The sequence below is a fragment of the Podarcis raffonei genome, chromosome 5, assembly GCF_027172205.1.
Source record: "Podarcis raffonei isolate rPodRaf1 chromosome 5, rPodRaf1.pri, whole genome shotgun sequence".
In the NCBI taxonomy this organism is placed as follows: Eukaryota; Metazoa; Chordata; class Lepidosauria; order Squamata; family Lacertidae; genus Podarcis; species Podarcis raffonei.
In genome coordinates this window covers 77,299,969-77,323,183 of record NC_070606.1, presented here as the reverse complement: position 1 = coordinate 77,323,183, position 23,215 = coordinate 77,299,969, and the positions used below count along the sequence as shown (strand labels likewise).

Below are 23,215 nucleotides of genomic sequence, written 5' to 3'. Positions count from 1 at the left end.
GCTGTTGGAAATGCTATCTACCTGGCATTTGGGGTATGTATGTTGAGGTGCTCCTTGCTGGTGGAGGCTGATCAGGGGGACATAATCATTCCATTCATACCCCTTCAAGATCAGGAGTTGTGTGCCTGCTATTATCCTTATAAGAAAAAGTGAAATTGTATCAGTTCATTCCTCCCCCAGTCATCTTTAAAGGCTTTCTATCTTATGGAAGTGAATGTGCTCCCCTGGAGAGCCTTTGTATTCTAGCATAACTATAATCAGAAATCTGTTTTTCTTCAAGAATACTCCTTATTCCAGGCAGCTTGATGTGATAGGCAGTTTGTCACCAAGAAATGGGCTGGTGGACTGATGTGTCATGTATATAACTAATAGAAAATGGAATATGTTATTCTCAAGTCTTCCAATGCCATGCTAGTAAAACACTAAAGTCCCACAGTGCTATAGTGATCATAGCTTAGAAATCTGAAATGTGAAAGCACATTACTTTTGGCAAGGCTTAGCATGACTATTGAATATCTCTGATAGGCTTGGAATCCTGCTGCAGAGGACCAATGCTTTGACAGATGTCACAGACTTGGGCAGAAGCAGGATGTTGTCATCACCAAGGTGAGCTGGTGATTATCTTAAGCACCTGTGGTTATAAGAACCATAGAGTTGGAAGGGGCCCTGAGGATCATATAGTCCAACCCCCTGCAGTGCAGGAATCTTGCCCATCGTGGGGCTAGTACTCACAAACCTGAGATTAAGAGTCTCATGCTCTAGCAACTGAGCTATCCTAGCATATATTAATGATATTTAGATGATGGATGTGCATGTGTTTTGCGAGTATGGTTCTGTGAGACTGAGTGTATCAGTTTTTAAATCACTAAGGGGCCAAGTACAAATACTATTTGACTGTGGCTGGTGAACCACAGTTTGAGAACCTTTATACTAGAATGGGGAACCTATGGACTTGCAGCTCTTGTTGGACTCCCAAGTCTCCTTAGCGTGGCTAAGGGTTAGGGATGGGATTTGAGAGTTCACATCTGGAGGGCCACAGGCTCCCCCATCCCCCATGCTCTAGTATTTGTCTCCTTGCTATTTTTACTTCTTCACATCCAAGTAAATGAATCACACTTTAGGATAGCATGTTTTCAGTAATATATTTAAAGTACCTTTGGAAAAGTAATATGATAGCAGTGAATTTCCTTTTTTCTTTTGTTTGACATTTTCTTTTAAAAAAACACGCATTTAGTTCATTGTGAAGAACTCAGTGGAGGAAAACATGCTGAAAATCCAGGAGAAGAAGAAAGAACTTGCGACTGGAGCCTTTGGAAACAAGAAGTATTCTAGTGAAACAAAAATTAACGAAATCAAGACTTTGATGGATTTATAAGTTGAGATGTTAGGCCCAGCTAAAGACAGCCGACCTGATGTTACTTGTTCAATCAGTGTGTACATAGCTTTAGAATTACTCTGTTAAATCATCATTTGCATAAGATGTGCCATGTAACAAGCAGGCTGATGCAGCTACCATTATTATTATTATTATTATTATTATTATTATTATTAATTTTATTTTATTTTAGGCTGCATTCCTAAGGCACGGTGGCTCTCAATTTTAGGACAGATGAGAACTTTAATTACTCTCATTTTTCTTTCTATCCACACTTCCTTCCTGGCCACCATTTCCCTGGGAAATAAAAAAAAGATTTTTGTTAGCTCCTCAGGTGGAGTATTTTTTTCCCCTAGTGTTGGGGGACTGGGTAGGAGCAGGATGCTTTGGATCCAAGCCTCTCCTGCATGTCCCAAATCTCCCAAAATCTTCCCCACTTGGCATCAGAACTGACATTGGTAGGGCCATAGCCACAGAAGTTTCTGCAGCAGTGGTTGTGGGGGACCAACATCAGATCTCCTTTGCTGAAGTACAGGGGGAGAACCAATGTATCCTATATTGCCTGGGACTGCAGGCATAGGATTTAAGATGGTAACTATCCTGAACACATGGGCTTCAAAACACAGTTAAAGCAGTTCTTTATCACCATGTTCTTTAAATGTACTGGTGCCCTTTTATCAAATTTTCTTGAATTGTGTTTAGTGTACAAAGGGCAGGTATTACTAATAACAAAGAATACTATTCTTTAGAGTTAAATGAGTCACCTAGCAGTGTCATATTTTATTTGTGTGTTGGGCAGATTGACAATGACAAACACCAACATGCTTTTGCCTCTGCGGTGAATGCCAGTTAGATAAGTTCATGTGCTCCTGTAACTGTCTACATCAGTAGAAAAGGATTGTAAAATGAGGATGTGTATGACCAGAATTAAGTTCCTTCTTTTTTTTGCTATACTATATCCAAACAATCTTAACTCCTAAAAGTAAAATATTTCATTTTAAGTTATAGCTTCACAATTTTTAGTTAATTGCAGATTCTTAATTTTACAGTGATATGACTTAAAACGGTCTATAGATTGTTGTCCACTATATACTGAGTTTTCTACTATCTTGTACAGCTAGAATCCGGATTTAGGAAATCATGTTTACTGAAAACAAGTAAACTTATGTCTGAGTTGATACGCTGCCTCCACTCTCTTGCTGCAAAGTCATTCAAGAAATAGCATCGCTTGAAATAGTAAAACCTCAGTAATTCGGAAGTTTTATTTCTAGGTAAATAAAATTGTGGCTTATGCGGACTCATGCCTGTAATCATTAACATTTTATAATGCTTTTTGTTTATCTACACAGTATGACCTGTAAACAGCAACTGAGGCATAAGCTCCTGACAGATCTTGTAAAAATGCACAAGAATCTAATAAACTTTATAACCATGGGCTTCTCGCCCATCGCTTAGCTTATCTGCTAATCAGAAATCAAAATCTCTAGTGCTGATAAACATTCCCCTGCTGTCCCCATTCTATTCTGGTCACTCTTAGCAAGTAGTTAAAACTAGTGGAACACGGAAGAAAACACATTGAGGTGTGGCGTACTCCTGTGCAGCATTCTGTAACCAGCAAGCCACTCACTTCCTCTCACCATTGTGCCATTTGAGATTTTTCCATCCTTTCATTTTTTCTTAAAGCTTTGTTTGTTTGTTTGGCTTCATAAGGATTAGCATGTAGGATGTAATTTGATGGACGAGTGCTTTCAGTGCACAAAGGGTAACATGATCTAAGAGTGAGTAACCTTTCCCTGTTTTCCCTGTAGCGTCTTAACAAGACAGGAACACAATTTTCCCTTGGTAGTACATCAGGCGGGTTGTCTTCACTGGACCACAGCTCCTGTCATCCCTGACCATCGGCCATACTGGGTGGAGAAGATGGGAGCTTGAGATCAGCATTTCTATAGCTCCCCTGCCCTTGCTGAGATACTATTAAATTATGATGGCAGTTGTTGTTTATTGTGGCAGTCTTCTATGGACACCACAGAAATGGGGAAATTCAACTATGCTAGTGGGACGTGCATGCATCCAGCAAGTAGCCAAAACATTTATAAAAGAGGAAAATAATTTAGTGTTGTCATAGTGACATGGCTCACCTCCCCTACTCCTGAATTTACTAAGTGGCCTCAGGTAAGTTGGGGAAACGTTTTGGCCCAATAGATCAGAACTTGTGAATTCTTCATTTTCAGAACTTGTCTAGCCTCCTACCACAGAGGCAATGCTAGTTAACAGACCTGGTGAAATACAACCCTTGTCTGTGGCGATTGGATGTTACAAATCTGTACGTCTCATTCAGTTTGGTCTGTCAAAGCCAGGCAAAGGCAACCTCTGCCCTCCAGATGTTTTGGGACTACAATTCCCATCATCCATGACCACTGGTCCTGTTAGCTAGGGATCATGGGAGTTGTAGTCCCAAAACATCTGGAGGGCCAAGGTTGCCTATGCCTGGTCTAAGCTTTCATTAAAAAAGGAAGGATTGCTGAGAAAACTGAAGACTGAACACTAGTGTGTCACAACAGTAGTTAGGCTGTAGGAGTGGTAGTTAAATATGAAGCAGAATGATGTAGTGTTGTTGGCCTAAGATAAATACCAAATACTTTAATGAATGTAGAGCAGAAAATAGACGCTTGAGAGAAGAAACATGGCCTGTCAATAGAGCTTAGTATAGATATACATCAGAGGTCTGGCAGAAACAAGTATCCAATATAAAGGTGACGAGGAGCGGTAAATCTGCACTTGATAGCCCAACCCATTTAAGCAACAGGCACAAACAGTTGTTTAGCTGCATGATTTCTAACTTGTTTAGCTGCATGATTTACTAATGCCATAGTTCTCCTGCTTTATTTTTACCATCAGTGATTGCAGGTGTGGCAGAAATAGGCCGCTTCTGAAAGGATTTAATGTAGAAGTAGGAGCTCGGAAGTGCTTTCTAGTTTAAAGCTACCACCATCCATTGTGATTTTGCTGTTTGTGTTTAAAAAATTGAATTAGTCACCTTCCCGCCGTCTTAATCTATAAAGGATAGGAGTGGTTGTTTACAGTTTTGTGAAAGTTTTGCTTGCCGTCTTTGGACATTCATCACTCTCAAACTACTTAAATACAGAAGGTAGATTCAAAGGCTATTTTTAGTTTCTATTTACTGAATCATTGCTTCTTTTACCAAAAGTGTTTGCATCCCTCTGCTTGGCAGAGTTACCCTGCAGTCTGCTTGCTTAAAACACACACACACACACACACACACACACACACACACACACACACACACAGACAGCCTTTTCTGCAGCCACCTACAACAATCTCTGCTCTTTCATCATTGGAAAAGCCCTACCACACTACCTAGCAGTTTGAAAGCACGTCAAAGTGCAAGTAGATAAATAGGTACCGCTCCGGCAGGAAGGTAAACAGCATTTCCGTGCGCTGCTCTGGTTCGCCAGAAGTGGCTTAGTCATGGTGGCCACATGATCCGGAAGCTGTACGCCAGCTCCCTCGGCCAGTAAAGTGAGATGAGCGCCACAACCCCCGAGTCATCCGCGACTGGACCTAATGGTCAGGGGTCGCTTTACCACACTACAGCTATGAGGAAATTGCTAAATGCACATGGACCATAATGCAGGGGAAACCAGTTCCAAGTTTGTTTTTGTTGAGGAGTCACTTATACCACCCCAGGCAAGGACATTTTTTCCTAACAAAAAGTATTTCTAAACTTAATACATTTGAACTGGTAAGGCAGTTACAGGGGAGTACTGTTCCTGTTTCATTTAAATGCCTGAACATGTATTTATAGTTTTGTCCTGGAATTCAACAGATTCCTTCCCTGCCTTAAAACAACATGCCTCTTGAATAATGCTACTAGGAGAAAAAGCAAAATTAGAACTGGAGTCCTTAATATGGTGCTTGATGGTTTCTCACTATTGAGAGCTTCTTCCCACCTCAGGAATGTACGGTATTTCTGAACCTGAACACTTTCAGAATGAGCAAACAGCCTGCTAGTGGGAAGTACTATATAATAACTTGCACTTTTCTGTATTTGGCAACATTACAGTGGCTTTCTGGAAACATTATGCACTTTGCAATAATGTACAGGGACATGTTATAGCTGGATGAATGTAGTTCAGAGTGCTGCAACAGGCAAGATTTGATTTTTAATAGATATGACTTCTAAAGTCAGCTTTACATATGACCACTCTTCTGAGCCATTCATGTAGTTGTGCTGTGTTAAACACTTATTTTTAATTATATAAGGCATTTTAATGGTGCACTAAAATGAACCCAGGCTAACAGCCCACAGAATAGAAACAAGTCTGGTTCATGTATATATACACGCTTCATAAAGCCTTGTTTGCACCACTCCTCTGTTGACATGGGCAAGGAGTATATTGAGAGACATATATTCACTTTCATGCAAGGATGGCTGTTAGGTCCTTTGTTGGCTAGGTGTCCGACAGCATTTGTGTAAGCACTTTGACCACACCTTTATGGCAGCCATTATTTTCTTAAACCAGAAATTTAGTTCTGTTTTAGATGAACTACAGAAGAGAATCCAATGGAACTCAAAGACACACACACTTCCCATTCTCCTTCGTACCATGTGCCACACCTATGATCTTACCATTACTATTTACCATACTAAAGGAACACAGAACCAGTTTTAGCCCAGCAAAAATGTAATGCTGGAACAGCCCCAACAGCAGATGCTTTTCAGTAATATGTGAGCAAATCTCTTTCACAGGCTCCGCTCTGAAAGCTTATGCTGATGTCAGAGCCTACAGATGTTGAGCAGTAGGCTTGAGGGGGCAGTTTTTACTGCCACTTGACAAAAGTTGAGTAGTGCTATAGGTTTTACCATGATTTCTTTTATTGTGCATGTTCAGTGCCATTTTACAGGTTAACAGTTCAAAGGTTTGCTAGTCCCAGAAGTACACAGAACTGAACAAAAGTATCTGCCATGCTATAGGTACTGTGCATAGAAGTCTGGTCAGAAGTCTTCCATAAGGCTGGAATCGACAGAAAAGCAATGGTTTTACACAGATTGCTGCTGCATGTTTTTTTGATGTCCTTACTGTAAGGCCCCTTCACTGTAGCTGCCTTAACCTCTAGTCTTTATTTAACATAGCAAGCAAAACACGGTGGTTGGGTTTTTTTTGGGGGGGGGTGAAAGGAAGAGGTAAAGCACAACAGTCCTATAGGTGTAAGCCTGGAGTATCACGCCAGTCCAGTGCCTGTTCCCAACAAGTTCTTTTACAGGTTTTGTGCAAGAGGAGAAGATCTGGCTACTGGACACATGATTGGCACAAGGATAAGGATTCATACTTAGAACAACAGCTTTTGCTCAGTTCTTACCTTCGGTACTGCCAACAGCCTTCAGCTGAGCAGTGGGCAAAGCTGCTAGCAAGTTTAATTTGACCCTATCTGACTTTCCTAGTTGCTATAGCTGTGAAACACGTCCTTGTATTGCTGTTGTCTGTAGAGCAGATACAAGTGCGTCTCTACTGGAGGTAGGTGTCAAGTTTTTTCTTGATGTTGTCAAAGCTGTCTGCTCCCATGTAGTCAGCCTGGCCCTGCTCCCACCTCTCTTTGCGCTCTTCTGAGGATATAGCTGGCGGTGACGGCGGCGAGTTTGGCACGGCTGCAGATGAAAGTGACAAGTGGGACACGGCCTCCGCTATCTCTTCCTGAAAAGAGAGAAGAATGAGTGGGAGAGGTACCACTGCATTGTTGTAAGAAGGGGTAAGGCGTAAAGCGACAGAGCAGCGGGTAGGAAAACCAACGAGAGATTCCCATGCAAAGCAGCAAGCACCATTTACACAATGAAGGAGCTGTAAAATAATGAAGGGCATATCCAAGTCAACGAGACAGCAGATGGGTAGTTTAGCAACAGGTGTAAGTTCTTCATACCTCTCTGCAGAAGCCACAAGAGAAAGCCAGTGTATAGACCAAGCCCGATAGCTGCAACAGTTCATTAGAAAGGTGAAATAGGGGAAACAGAAAGCATAGCTAAAGAACAGATCTTTCTGCAACCCAAAGGTACTGCACTTAACTACTGTTTTCTGTATACCAAGCTTAAGTGTTCAAAGCTGCACTGCATGCATGAGAAGCCAAGTAGTTTTGGTTAGCTAAGACAGGGAAAGCCTAGAGTCATGACAGTTCTAGCTTATCATTATTGAGAATCTGTAGGTACACCTTTCTAGTTTTATTACAATACAAAAATCCAAGATGGCAGGTACAACCCCACCATTTAGAGATAAGCAGATCAACTGCCACTTCTGTTCGCATAAGGGAGCTGATAAAAAATTGCAAGCACATCCGCATGAAAATCACTTTTTGACAAGTTTGCATATGTGGTGCTGCCAAGCACTGCAAACAACTTGGAAGTGTCTGGAGGTTTCACACACGAGTCCTAAGCCACCTAAGTTTGAATCTTGCCGAATCTGGATGTTTAAAGGGCAATTTGGATGTCTACTAATTTCACTTCCAAAGTACACAAATGAGTGTTAAGAGGCAGAAAACCTGCTAGATCTGAAGTTAAAGAGAAAAATCCATTGGTATACAGAATCAAATGATGACTACTGGAGATGCAGGGCTGTATCCACCATAATTCACATTCCAGGTATGCCTATTGAAATTAATGGCCATGACTTAACTTGGGTCCATTTGTTTCAAAGGGTCTACCATTGAGTACAACCTAATTAGATACAACCCATAGTGCTCTGGACCACTTGCTTACAGAATGTTAAGTAGCAGTTAGAAAGTGTTATCACCAAGCACTGTGCACGTATGATTAACAGAGTTTTCAGTAAGCATTTTGTAATGATCCATGCCAAACAATTCAGTCTAGTGAGTTTCATATGGTTCAGGCCAGTCACCATATAAGACCTCTCCAAATTGCAATAATGCAGTGTGAAGACAGCGGTTGCAGCCATCCGATCTACACTAATTTGTATACACAGTCCAAAAATAATACAGCTGAATCTTGAAGATTCAAGGCTTACTATATTAACATTCAATCCTACTTTATGTGCATGCTTCCTGACCCCTTTTTCCTTAACAACCATGTTAGCAAAAACTAGTATGAAACTGTAATATCTAGTAATACATTTTAGGGAAATGTGTACTAATCTCTTAATATAGCTAGGCCTGGCCCAGTTACTGTTTAGTTTGCCCATTAGCACGGTCCAGAAGTGTTAAACTTATTCTGGTATCCAACCACTAGTTAACAGTTGCAACTCAGAGCCAGTGTGCTGCATTAATTAAGGAAAAAGTTAACCCATTTTGGCTGAGTTCATTATCCCTAAGTAGCCTTGTGATTGTAGGACTGCAAGCTGTTTTTGTAGCAACCATGCTAGTTTCAGGCCAAGTAATGGCTTTCTCACAAGCGCAAAGAACGTGATCCTCCTACCCCCCACAACACATTTCTCCAGTTAAGGCAGGTTAAATACATTAAGGAGACCTACCGCCTTTACACCAGTAGCTGTATCTTTAACGACACCATGTTGATGTAGCAATGGCAAGATGTTTGTGACGAAGATGTCCCACCACATATTGAGAAACTCTGGATGAATCGCTGTGGGATCTTGAGCATCTTCTTTGACACTTTTTGCTTTGGAGTCATACGCGTAGTTCCACGGTTTCAGTCTTCCCAGGAAGTGAACCACTTTAGCATTTGTCCCAAACCTACAAAATCATAGTATTTTAAGAGTTGGAAGGCACCTGTCAGAAGAAGCTCTGCTTGATGAGTGGCTGCAGAAGGGAGCACTTTGTCATGAGTAAGCATACCTAATCCGTTCTTCAAAAAAGCAACTAACCTTTGTAAGCTGCCTTAAATTGATTAGATTTTTTTTTAAAGTATACCAAGACTAGGACTTCATTTTGTATGCATTAAATACAACAAACAATGGAAGCTGTTGTAAGACCACCAGAAAGCCACCACTACAGGGATTTCATACAAGTATTAGGGCAATTGCTCAGCAGGAAACCCCATATGAAGCAAGAGGCTGCATATCACCATTTTAAGCAGGTGAGATTTTGCACCGAGGCAACAATTCAGTGCCAATAGAAACACTGTTCTATGCCCTGTATTAAGTAGCACCTAGTCTGCATAATTCATTCTGCTTCAATTTGTCACGTGAATAGCAAAGAGGTATGCAAGTCATTAGGGCTCCTTCTGACAACCAAGCCTGCAATCGGCCCCATTCTAGAATCTAAACATTTTGCTAGTGTTCACACCGTATAGCATGGCAATACTGATTTGCAGCCTTAGGACTAGAACATTTTTTAAATAACCAGAGCCTTAAATCTCTAAAATGCTGGATTTTATGCCAAGTTTTGCACAGTTCCTGTGATTCCACAGCATTACACAATAGAACTCTATCTTAACCATATATACAAATATATGAGTGATTAATAGTTTATCTATTCATAAGCAAAACTGAAACAACCTGAGATAACATGGGGTGGGGGGTTGTTTTTTGCAAGTCTGTGGCTGCCTAGTTATGTAGAAGAAGTTCAAAGAGACTAAAGTGTAAGGGGACCAACAAGGATCTGTGAGCTTCCAGAATTTTTGTTCGGTTTAGTCTAGAGAGAATTGTAGCATGCCCCACTGTAAGGAAGTGGAAAATGTCTGGTCCCTATTGACCATCCCCCCCCCCCAAGTTAGAAGTGAGAGCTGCCCATCAAAAACAATGGAGGAATGTGGCATTTTAGCACAGCAGTTACTGTGCTAAATGGACAGCAGCATGTCCATTGAGACAGTTCAAGCACTGCAACTGCAAGCTAGCCAATATAGCACAAAGCTCATGAATGCAACCGAGTGCTGAATTTGGTCTGGTAGAGAGTCTTGACAAGTGGATTTGGGGGCAAAAATCCAAACCAGGTTTAGCCACATCTCTAACCTCCAATATGAGGGTACGTGATAGTTATTGGCAAGTTTAAAGCATTTTAGAATTCTGCCCTGCTGAGGTGTCCGCTGAAAGGCACAACTGGCTTGCTCAAGCAATTTTACGGCAAGTATCTTGAGAGACATTGGGCGACAAATGTGTGCCACCAAGCTAGGAAACCTCCCATCTAAATTGGAAAGTTTCAGAGGGAAGGAAGGAAGACCATATTTTTCCTCTCTCTCAAAACCTCCCAGTTTCAATATAGAGGGAACAACTATTTTCTGGGGGACTGCAGATGCGTGTGCCACTTTTGACTCCAGAAGTTGGGTGAAACGGGCTTACGTGTGACCATTGCAGTGCACAATGACCTGGAACACAACCCCCGCAGCTATAATACAAAATGCTGGCAGCCAGTCCCAAACCTAAGTCCTCAACAGGACAAAGCCTTCATAGAAGATTGGGGCGGGGGGGGGGAATGGATCTGTCTTCTCTCTCTCCCTGTCAATCCACTATGAGTTCTAAATACTGTTAATAATAATAATAATTTTTATTTATACCCCGCCCTCCCTGGCCAGAGCCGGGCTCAGGGTGGCTAACACCAGTAAAATTACAGTAAAAACATAATAGGGAAAAAACCCAATTTAAAATACAGGTTGAAATGCAATTTAAAATGCAGCCTCATTTTAAAAGTAGCCCATAGATCAAAACCATAAGGGGAGGGAAACATAAGGGTCAGACTGAGTCCAAACCAAAGGCCAGGCGGAACAGCTCTGTCTTGCAGGCCCTGCGGAAAGATGTCAAGTCCCACAGGGCCCTAGTCTCTTGTGACAGAGCGATCCACCAAGTCGGGGCCAGTACTGAAAAGGCCCTGGCCCTAGTTGAGACCAATCTAACCACCTTGCGACCTGGGACCTCCAAAATGTTACTGTTATTTTATTGCAGGCCAAAGAGGCAACACCCATTACAGGCTGAAATTTTAGGTGTGTCTCATTGACACATGATCATCAACACGGGGGTCCTTTTGGACCAGAGAACAGGGGCATAATAGACCCCCCCAATACAAAATGGTCACTGCTATTATTGCAATGATCTGACGGAGGTCCCCAACTTTTCCTTTCTACTAGCAAAGCTGGGTGGGTAAATTGCCTGCTTGGAAGCAAAACAAGGCCACTCAGAAAAGATGACTTCCTAGGTGTTCAAAAATACAGGTTTTATAGGGCTTGGTGAGTTTCCAAGATCTACAGAATATTGAGGATATGGAGGTAAGAAAAATACTATTTTTTTGTGAGCAAATGTATTTATCCATATAAATTTGTGTCTGAAGATCTTACGGCAGTTAGCAGCAGAAAAATACAAAAATACCTATCCCGATGTCTGCCCTTTGGGAAGGAAACAAGATGTTCAATGGACCTGACGTCAGGCAGAGCAAGTCTGGAGTTCAAGTCTAGGGTCAAGAGCAGTTAAGCCACTGAATGTTGAAGCTTTTGGTTGAACGTTAAAAAAAAGGGGGGGGGAGAGGGAATGGAAGGAATTTGCCTGCTTGAGCCCATGACTGCTTATATGGGAAGAAGAATGCATATTCCAAGGTTAACACTCTTTCCCCCAGCGATGTAGCAACAATACAAGCTGAGAGGCTTGTTCCTGAGTGCTTTTGTTCTAAAGCATAATGAGGAAAGGTTTAGGCTAGATGGAAGGAAAAAGATGTCCTCTGCAAACCCCGTACAGTACTATATAGGGCACCTTTTCCAGGTTAAAGTACTGAAAAAAGAAAATAAATGTTATTTTAAAAGGTTTTTCAATTTTGACTTCTCATCTCTAAGTTGCTTTGGTCGTTTCACATGACAGTTTGCATCAGGGTTATTTATACAGTTCACTGGTCTAGGAGATACTTGAATAATTTTACTATAGGGAGTTAGGCCTGCAGCTGGTTGTAGACTCTGGATGAAATTATTATCCCCTCCCTTGTTGACTTCTAGCAGAGTTACAGAATGATTTGGACAATCTGTCTGTCTGTCTGTCTGTCTGTCTGTCTGTGTCTGTCTGTCAGTCTCTCTCTCTCTCTCTGTGTGTGTACACTGACTAGCTAAAGTCAAGCTCAGAGCAATGGAGGGGCAGAGGCCGAACTAGAAAGGCAGCCTATTTGGGGTATGTGGGAAGATTGAATGAGCTGTTAGGTATACATCAGGTCAACTTAGTAGGATTCTAATGGGCAACTCATTTGACGAGTAACATGCATTCTAGGTCTGCCGTATAGTAATTTGATCCCATTTGTCCACTGCCAACTGCCTTTTCGCCTGAGCAAAATGCTAAGTTAGCTACCTGAACCTATTTGGAACCCTGACATCACTGCTTGAAGGATTTTATTTAAGAGGCTGAGGTTTGCACCTGTTTTTGATAAATCCCCTTTTCCATTCTAAAAAGCCAGCAGATTAGATGTGATCATAACAGGGTTTAAAATGTCATTCATTCCGTGAGTTGTAACTGCTTGGCACAGCTTGAATCCCCTGGGTGGGGACATCTTGTATTCAGATTCATTCTCCCTGAAAGCCACAAGTTTCCCAGAGACTCAGGCTTTCAAGCTGTCACTTGAACGGGCAGAGGAATGGCCTTGGGTCCACCAAAAGCAGAGACAACAAACCTGACCTCAAAACAGAAAGGAGGTGAATCATAGGACCCAGGTATCACATGATTTATGTAAGTCAACAGCTTAAAGACACAACACCACAATACCATACACTGAGCCAGATATTCTCTCCACCAACCACTCAGTACTATGTATTCATTCCAGTTTGCATGGACTTCCAAGAATAAGTCTTCTAATTTTAACTTGACAGTGCTTCATATGATGCTGCGATCACAAGACATTTTGAACCTGAGCCACCGAACACACTGCTTACGTTAGCTGCTCCACAGAACTCTAGTTACTTGATGTTGCCTGGAGACTTGCTCATACAAATCGCTCATTAACGTCTGGATATATGAGTGGCATAGGTTAAGATATTTACTTAAACCTTACGATTTCCAGGGAGAATTTAAATCTGGACTCTTTACGGCTGGCATCATAAAGAAATAATTTAGGCTGCATCAGGGTTGGGAAATAGATACACTATGCTGTATATGTTTTTGACTAAGACCGTATGGTCTGCGGCTCTCGTCAAAGGGACTTAAAGCTACGATCCTATACTCATTTACTTGGGAGTAAATCCAACTGAATTGACAGGGCTTATTTCTGAATAGACCCATAGAGGCTGGCACTGTAAGTTTTAAATGTAGGATGCGACTGTATTGTGCATCGTGTCTACTCAAAGGAAACATACACACACACACACACACACACACACACACACACTGTGCCTCAGTATCCAACAGCTCACAATACAGTGGTACATCTGGATACGAACATCTCCGGTTGTGTATCCTTCAGGATGCAAATACAGCAAACCCAGAAGTATTTTTCCAGGTTTTACCACATGAACATGCGCAGAAACAGTTCCTCTGGTTGTGGAAACCTTGGGATCCAACTGGAGCTCTGGAATGGATCCCGTTCGCAACCAGAGGTACCACTGCATTTCCCCAGTCCTGAAGTTAAGACATTATATTTGTTGTAAACACTGTTGGCCCAGATGGCTGTCACAAGATAAAGAAGTGGAAAAGACCTCATACAATCCACCCCCATCTGTAATCAACATATCTTAGGTATTTAATTTAGAACAGATTGAAGTCTACTAGCAAAGTCAGACTTACAAATAACTTCCTGTCCTAGATGAGGTATGAACACTTTCATATCAACAGGTCAATCTCTCGTTTCGACTATATTTGCTCTTGCTTGATGGCACCTTGCAAGAACAAGCAGAGACCAGACTGGTCTCCACTTTGGAAACAGCCTTCACATAATATGAACAGAAGAAACCACATACATAATTTTATACATTTTGTCCACTTACGCTTTAAATGCTGGAAGATAGGAGTAGATCGAAATACTGCTTAAGTTATAAATAAATGGCAGGTGCTTGCTGATGTCTGTAGTTGCCCAACTGCTGAAGAAAGTGTTTAATAAACCCTGGTCCCCACCTGAAAGAGACATGATAAGAGTTTAACAGGGGCCATGACAATGCATAATTGAGCAACCCAATGACAACAACTCTAAGTGCTAGTTGTCCCCTTGTCTAATCAAGATGTGTGCAAGCACGAGTGACTCATGAGTTTGTATTCTTGCCTCCAAACTGCTGGCATTTTACCCAAGGCAATTGCTTCAGTGACCTGAGAAGGGGTTGTGTGTGTCATACAGTACGCCTTCAGATTATTTTGCAGTATGGAAAGCAATAGATGTCACAGGGCCTTGTGTGTTGTGCAACTCAGCCTAGCCAATTCTGGAGAGAAGCAAGGCAGCAACTATGATACGGTGGTACCTCTGGTTAAGAACTTAATTCATTCTGGAGGTCCGTTCTTAACCTGAAACAGTTCTTAACCTGAGGTAGCACTTTAGCTAATGGGGCCTCCCATTGCTGCCGGCGCATGATTTCTGTTCTCATCCTGGGGCAAAGTCTGAGGTACTACTTCCGGGTTAGCATAGTCTGTAACCCGAAGTGTTTGTAACCCGAGATACCACTGTATTGTCAAAGTGGTGTATTGCCTTTAAGTGAGGGGTTTTATTTATGTATTAATTCATTCATTCATTCATTCAATTTATATGCCACCTTTTATAATATTGTACTGGGATCTTCTGATAAACACATTACAGAACATCAGTGATAAAAACGTAATAAAAAACATACTGTCAGTCAGTCTAATAATAAAATAGTCATAACAACAGTCCTCCCCGCCCCCCACAGGCCATTGATTATTTAATAGGCTGGGTAAAGAGAATGTTTTTGCCTGGTGCATAAAGACATGTTGTAATGGCTCCAGGTGAGCCTCTCTGGGGAGAGCATTCCACAATCTGGGAGCCACCACAGAAAAGGCCAGTTCCTTTGTTGCCACCCTCTGAACCTCTCTAGGATGGGGGACATAGAGATGGGCCACAGATGACAAGTGCAGGGTCTGGGTCGGTTCATACAAGGCAAGGTGATCCTTAAGGTACTGAGGTCCTGAGCTCTGTAAGGCTTTATAGGTCAACACCAGCACTTTGAATTGAGTCCAGAAACTAATTGGCAGCCAGTGCAGTTGTGCCAGGATTGGTGCTATATGCTCAAACTGTCTTATTCTGGTAAGCAATCTGGCCATTGCATTTTGCACCAGCTGAAGATTCTGAACCGTCTTCAGAGGCAGCCCCATGTATGACATATTGCTGTTCAAGAGTTATGGACACCAACTTTTAATTAGTTAGAAAAATCTATAAAAATTTTTTAATTGAAACACTATCTTAAGAGGTGTATGTAAGAAAATCAATAAAGCAGATAAAAGTCAGAAACACACTTTTAAAAACAAACATACAAAACTAAATCAGATCTGGTGAAAGAAAAGAGTTTCCAGCAGGCATCAAAAACACCTGAAGACGTCTACATAATGTCACTAAGCAGAGAGTTCCAAAACATAGGTGTTACCATGCTGAAAGCTCAACTCTTTGCAAATGTAGAATGTGCATTATATGACATTTCTAAAAAGCACATGTTCCACAGATCAAAGCTGTCAGATAGGCACAAATGGGACCAAGCAATCCCTCAGGTAAACAGGTCCCAAATACTTAATGCAGTTGCTCCAGTGACCCAATTAATGACTGTGTTCAGAACTAGAGCCAAAGCCACAGCAAAACTTGGCAGACCCAAGCAGAATTTGTATGTCTGAGACAGAGCTAGGACAGAAACGTCTGGGTTTTAGGTGTAGCCTGGGAAAAATGAAGTTCATGGCTTTTCAGGCATCCATAATCGTTACAACAGTTGTTACTATTTGGATCGATAATATACTGGCAGACAGCTTCTATTATTATTATTATTATTATTATTATTATTATTAGTCAATGGTCAGGGATGATGAGAGTTGTAATCTAATGATTTCTGGAGGGCCACAGGTTCCCCACTCCACATCAAATGACAACTGCTCAGATCCATTTCAGTCTAAGGCAGCAGGAATTCCAGATAAGCCAATACATTCTCTACATGCATTTAACAATAACTAAATGTAGGAACAATAACATAAGACTGATGGTAGCTTTTAACATTTCATTTACACAAGGAGAGACAAACTGTCCACACTACTTAGCAGCTCAGGACTGCAATACTTCAAGGACCGCCTCTCTCCATATGAACCAACCTTGCGATCATCACCTGAGGCCCTTCTTCGTGTGCCTCCTTCATGAGTGGTCTGGAGGGTGGCAACACAAGAACGGGCCTTTTCTGCAATGGCTCCCCGTTTGTGGAATGTTCTCCATAGGGAGGCTTGCCTGGCACATTCACTACATATCTTCAGGCACCAGGCAAAAACATTCCTCTTCTCCCAGGCCTTTGTCTAATCAGACAATCTATGACCTTTTAAACCAGGGGTCAGCAACCTTTTTCAGCTGTGGGCCAGTCCACCATCCCTCAGACCATGTGGTGGGCCGGACAATTTTTTTTGGGGGGGGAATGAACAAATTCCTACACCCAGAGATGCATTTTAAATAAAAGCACACATTCTACTCATGCAAAAACACGCTGATTCCCAGACCATCCATGGGCTGGACTGAGAAGGCGATTGGGCTGCATCTTGCCCATGGGCCTTAGGTTGTCTACCCGTTTTAAACACACTCTGTGTGTGTGGTGGGGGTATTTTTTGTTTGTTTGTTACTATTTTTCTGGTTTTATATTGTAAACCACCTTGTGGTCCTTGGGTGAACAGGCAGACAGAATATAATTTTTAATAAGAAGAACCAACACCACCTATAAGTTATTGGATGTATTGGTTCTGGACACTTAACCCATAAATTCTGACTTTGTCAACTGTATGCCTGCTGGAAATAATGTCATTTCTGAACTCTGTAGTAGCAAGCATATCCTACTGTTTGGTGTTTGAAGTTTTAAGCCCAATGCCCTTTTATGTAGCTGAACTATTCCTCTAAAGAGGTGCATTGCATTGTTTTTTCTCATTAGCAGCAGAAAGGTTCGTGAAACGGAATTCTTTCCATATGCTTCTTTTCAAAGAGGCAAATTGAAGTATACTAGGATTGCTTTCTACAGACTCAAGATTACTACTTATACAAGATTATCAAATTCTCACTGAAGTTCTGGTTCAGACCTTCTTGTATCAAATTTGTAATCTAGATTCAGGGCTACTTGCTGGCAAGGATTTCACAAAGCTAGGAAAGAAAAGCCCTCAGACGCTGTACACATTTCTAAGGAAATAACAGCTTCATTTCTATTTCTAGTTCCCACAGCAGAAATATGTCGCTCGAGGTTTGCTTTCAAATGTGCCATGGTTAGCATCAGAGTTTACCCATTATAATGTTTCCGCTTCAAATTAAATTCAACACACTTGCTTCTCTCTCTCCCTCCCTCCCCCAGATAAATTCAAAACTATCTTATTATGCCAAAGCCAAATGAGTGAAATACAGTCAGAAAGAACACAACACTTCTACTTGTGTTTTGTTCCAGACAAAACACCATGAAATCACTATTCTTCTTACTACAAGCCTTCTCGTATCCATGCCAGCTCTACTGGTGCCAGTGCTTAAGTTACAGCACAGACAGTAAAGTGATTCAAAAATATAGTCTCCAAATAACTCTTGCTATTTGACATGGGTACTTTATTTTGAACTCCCTGTTATTTTGCATTCATTGGAACAAATGCATCTGGTGGAAAGCAACTGAAATCAGGACAAGAACTGCTTCTTAGGACTTTCTCTTAGCTTCCACTGACCAATGCAAGCAATTCCGAAAGTTAGAAAGTAACTTTAGTAGCAAGTTTAATCTATGAGAATGCAGCCCTAGAATGCTTCCCCCCCTGCTCCAGACTAGCTAGGATTGCATTCCCATGGTAATCCATTCATGGTGGTGTCAGTATCTAGTCTGCATGTATATTTTATAGCAAACTGAAGCCAATTCAACTGTGCAGCTATGAACAGAAGCAAAGCTTTTGCTTCTAAGTAGTGTAAATAGCCTTTCCCTAGGCAGAATTCCCATGTACTTGAACCATACAATATAATAGCAAAGAACAACCATCATCTTCACCGTTACCTACACAGAGAATTTTGTTAAAGAACAAAAGCATTCCATCACAAGCAGCAGAGTTTAGCCTTGTTAACAATGAAAATGATGCTCTACAAACAAGCAAGCAAGAAAAGCGCAGGGGTGTCACCCAATGTGGAATGTCTAATTTGTGTGACTTCTTGAGCCCTGGAGGCTCTTTCCTACTGCACTCTCTTGCTTGCAATACATTGTGGCCCTGTTGGGTGTGCCCATGCAAGTGGCCAGCCTAAGCAAGAAAAGGATGCATTTATTTATAAGTCTATCTCCTAGCAAAAGGGTTTCCCTTCAAGGTTCAAGCAAGCCTAGTGCACCTTCACATTAAGCTAGCCTTCCCAGGTGATTCTGCTTCCCCAAGTTCAGGTTCTCTTTTTTCCAACAAATACTCAATATCCCATACTTTTTGAGCATACTCAGTCCACATTGGACTTTCGTTGGGGGGGTCCCCCATTCTTTTTAACTTTTGCAATTGTCAGGGGTGCCCTTCTACAATAATTCTGTTCACTACAGCAATTATGAAGCCACCATCGGGCAAGCATGATGAACAACAAACTTCTCCCCACCCAATCTTTACAATGTGGAAGTTGGCAAGGATGGTCCTATCAATTGCTTGGTGATCCTGGTCACCTCCCTATGTCCAAAGCTGGGAGGAAGGTTGCAGAACCAAGGCACCTGGGGGCTAAAAACTGGCAGCTGATCTTCCCCAACAGCCTCTTTTGTTTGCTTGGTCACTGCTGCCTGAAGGTGCACCAAACATCTTTGCTTGAGCTACTACTATGCTTCCTTCCCCATCAGCTCTTACAGTAGAAGCTGCCTAACGGCACTTGAGGCAACTTCAAGCTGGAACACAACCTGCCTGGAAAAGGCTGAAGTGTGCAAATGTTTGACTTGGAAACACAAATAGTAACTTTTCCCTCTTGTTTCCCATTAGCTCCAGTCTTATTTCTACCCAAGTTCACTCTTAGAAGCAGTAATTACCTTTTGGTCCATCCAATGCTATAATGGATGTTTGAACCCTTGTGTTAAGTAGCATGGCTGCAGATATTTGTTTTAGAGTGGTCTGAATGGGAAAATTTTCATCTCTATCACTCTTCTCTGCCAGGGGTTGACTTGGTTCCAAAATAAATAAATGACTGAAACCTTTAGAAGCATTTTGAAGACCTGGAATATTATTTTAACCTTCTTACTATGTACACTGAGAGTTAGTGGGATTTAGTAGGACAGTGGAGACCATGTTCATATCTCCACTCACCCATGAAGCTGGTTGTGATTCCTTGAGCCCATCACCTTCCCACAGGCTAATCTACTTAACAGGTTTGTTGTAAAGATAAAAAAATAGGGGGTGGGGACAATGTTTGCTACCTTGAATCTCTTGGAGGAAAATGGGATATCATGCAATATAGATATGATGAGAAGGGAGATATAAACACATAACAAAAACTATTTTAACATTTTGTTTAAAAGCTTGGCTGACGTATTTATAATGGTGAAATATTATTCCCGCAACAGGATTCAACAAGTCAGTCCCGGGTGATTTGTTAGATGTATTAGCCAGGGACGAGGGCAAATATTCAAAAGGCAGGAGTGAACTTGAAACGCAACCTCCTCCTGCTCAAAAAAGCTGTCTGAAGCTATATATAACATAGCTCTACCCCTCTGAGTTGTAGCTGCAGGCAGCAGTGCTCAACTTCCATTGACAAGGCAGCTGCATCTTTCTCCTTATCTGCATCTTTGGAGATAAGGAAGGCGTAAATCAGGCTTCCTCAACCTCGGCCCTCCAGATGTTTTTGAAACTACAATTCCCATCATCCCTGACCACTGGTCCTGCCAGCTAGGGATGATGGGAGTTGTAGGCCAAAAAACATCTGGAGGACTGAGTTTAAGGAAGCCTGGCATAAATGCCTTCCAGCCTTAATCTGACAATTCACTGCAAATAACTCCATGAGCAGGTACAGTGAGGGGGGGAAAGTATTTGATCCCCTGCTAAATTTGCCTGTTTGCCTTTTGACAAAGAAATGACCAGTCCATAATTTTAATGGTAGGCTTACTGCAGCTGTGAGAGACAGAATAACAGGAAATCCCTCAGAAACCCAGAAGACAAAAGTCAGAGATTGATGTGCATTATAGTGAGTGAAATAAGTATTTGATCCCTTTGCAAAATATGACTTAGTACTTGGTGGCAAAACCCTTGTTGGCAATTACAGAGATCAGACATTTCTTGTAGGTGGCCACCAGGTTTGCACACATCTCAGGAGGTGTTTTGTCCCACTCCTTTTTGCAGATCCTCTCCGAGTCAGTAAGATTTCGAGGATGATGTGTAGCTACTCGAACCTTCAGCTCCCTCTACAGATTTTCGATGGGATGAAGGTCTGGAGACTGGCTAGGCCACTCTAGGACCTTAATGTGCTGCTTCTTGAGCCATTCCTTTGTTGCCTTGGTCGTGTGTTTTGGGTCATTGTCATGCTGGAAAAGCCATCCTTGACCCATTTTCAATGCCCTGGCTGAGGGAAGGAGGTGCTCACCCAAGATTTGATGATACATGGTCCCATCCATCGTCCCTTCGATGCGGTGAAGGAGTCCTGTCCCCTTAGCAGAAAAACACCCCCAAAGCATAATATGTCCCCCTCCATGTTTGACGGTGGAGCTTGTATTCTTGGGGTCGTAGGCAGCATTCCTCCTCCTCCAAACATGGCGAGTTGAGTTGATGCCAAAGAGCTCGATTTTGGTCTCATCTGACCACAACACTTTCACCCAGTTCTCTGGGTCATTCAGGTGTGCATTGGCAAACTGCAGACAGGCCTGTACATGTGCTGTATTGAGGAAGGGGACCTTGCGGGCTCTCAGTCTTTCACGGCGCAGTGTGTTACCAACTGTTTTCATGGTGACTATGGTCCCAGCTGTCCTGAGATTATTGACAAGTTCCCCCCGTGTAGTTCTGGGCTGCTTCATCACCGTTCTCCTGATCATTGCAATTCCACGAGATGAGATCTTGCATGGAGCCCCAGTCCGATAGAGGTTGACAGTTATTTTGTGTTTCTTCCATTTGTGAATTATTGCACAACTGTTGTCACCTTCTCGCCAAGCTGCTTGGCAATAGTTTTGGTAGCCCAGCCTTGTGCAGGTCTACAATCTTGTCCCTGACATCCTTGGACAGCTCTTTGGTCTTGGTCATGGTTGCTACTTTGGAATCTGCTGGATCGATTGCTTCTGTCGACAGGTGTCTTTTGTACAGGTACTGTAACGAGCTGGGATTACAGGTAAATCCTCTCCCTTACAGCAGGTGCTTCTAATCTCAGCTCGTTACATACAGTGAAGATACCAAGTAGCCTGACATCTGACTGGTTGATAGGGGATCATATACTTATTTCACTCATTATAATGCACATCTCTGACTTTTGTCTTCTGGGGTTTTTCCTGTTATTATTCTGTCTCTCACTGCTACAATAAACCTACCATTAAAATTATGGACTCGTCACTTCTTCCTCAGAGGGAAAACATGCAAATTCAGCAGGGGATCAAATACTTTCCCCCCTCACTGTATTCTGGGTGACTATAGAGGGTTTGAAAAGGTGGTACCCCACTTCCTGCTATGGGTGCATTATGAAAAAGGCATTATGGCACTCCCAACTCTCTACATGCTAGTTTTGGAACTGGTTTTTCCACACTGTTCTGCGCTGGTCAAAAGAGGGTTCCCTTGATTATACCATTCCCAGCAGATATATAATGGCACTTGCACAGCAAAGGAGCAACCAGTGAGATTTCCCTTCTACTTCTGTTCTCCAAAGCATCTGCAACACTTCCTATTTGACTATTGAGCGACTGACTTTTCATAAGTTAAAGCCATCCAAAAGTAGCCATGCTTTAAAATATCAATTTTCCTGTTTTAATTATTTACTTGTTGGCTCACGCCATGACTTGGGTTCCATGTCCGGTAAGAAAGCTGGCAGAACTAGGAAATAAAGCAGTGTTGGTTTTACATGGAACAGAACCACAAGAACCACTATCAGATATATGAAAGCTCTTGGCAGTTAAAGGAAAAATCTGAAGCTTTGAAAGATTCTCTCCTTGTAGTTATTTCAATCAAATACAGACAGCCGATTTATCGACAGATTACCTACTTCCCTCTGACTGCACTTCAGTCAATTTAAGGAAATCTTATTAATGTTTCATATATCCATTGAACTAAAACCCCAATCTATAGAAAGCTTTCAAAAAGCACAGAGACGTTCAAGCATTAAATATTTCCTACATAGTGGGTTGGGTTTTTTTGAGTCACAGTACAACATTCACAAAGTATTAAAAAAACCAAAACTCTTCCCACAACTGCTCAGAACCAGTTAGGCACATACCATCAAAGCTGCCTTTCTCTGTTGCAAGTTGTAACAGTTGATTGAATGTTTCAATGGAAGGCCGATAGACAAAAACTCCTGAATTGAAACAGTCTGGCCAGCCTGGATCTGGTGCTGCTGAAAGCTCTTCTCTTTCAAAAAGTTCATCAATATTTGACAAAACCTAGTAGACAGGAAGAAAGTTTGGGGGTACAAATTTAGTATTCCAGCCATGAATGCAATGATATACCGTATTTTTTGCTCTATAAGATGCACGTTTTCCCCTCCAAAAATTAAGGGGAAATGTGTGTGTGTCTTATGGAGCAAATGCAGGCTCCATGGCTTCAACGAAAGCAACGCGAAGCCAGGAGAGCAAGAGGGATCAGTGCGCACCAATCCCTCTTGCTCTCCTGGCTTCGCTTCGCTGGAGAGGTGCTGCAC

At 42.0% G+C, this 23,215-nt stretch overlaps 2 protein-coding genes across 6 annotated transcripts in view; one reads left to right on the top strand and one right to left on the bottom strand.

The window, feature by feature from the left end:
* The window catches only part of HLTF (helicase like transcription factor), a 33,087-nt gene extending 30,253 nt beyond the window's left edge, over positions 1-2,834 (top strand). The window contains exons 24-25 of one of the 2 annotated variants that reach the window (XM_053390233.1): positions 526-606; positions 1,235-2,834. In XM_053390233.1, the coding sequence (XP_053246208.1) occupies positions 526-606; positions 1,235-1,375 (222 nt within the window). In that variant the 3' untranslated portion in view covers positions 1,376-2,834. The remainder of the gene's footprint in view (positions 1-525; positions 607-1,234) is intronic. The other variant, XM_053390234.1, reaches the window with a different exon arrangement.
* Positions 2,835-6,250: 3,416 nt separating this feature from the next.
* Positions 6,251-23,215, bottom strand: part of GYG1 (glycogenin 1) — a 32,231-nt gene continuing 15,266 nt past the window's right edge. The window contains exons 4-9 of one of the 4 annotated variants that reach the window (XM_053390239.1): positions 22,796-22,958; positions 22,342-22,395; positions 14,235-14,361; positions 8,869-9,088; positions 7,313-7,363; positions 6,251-7,089 (exon numbers count right to left, since the gene is read on the bottom strand). In XM_053390239.1, the coding sequence (XP_053246214.1) occupies positions 6,904-7,089; positions 7,313-7,363; positions 8,869-9,088; positions 14,235-14,361; positions 22,342-22,395; positions 22,796-22,958 (801 nt within the window). In that variant the 3' untranslated portion in view covers positions 6,251-6,903. The remainder of the gene's footprint in view (positions 7,090-7,312; positions 7,364-8,868; positions 9,089-14,234; positions 14,362-22,341; positions 22,396-22,795; positions 22,959-23,215) is intronic. The other 3 variants (XM_053390240.1, XM_053390241.1, XM_053390242.1) reach the window with 3 other exon arrangements.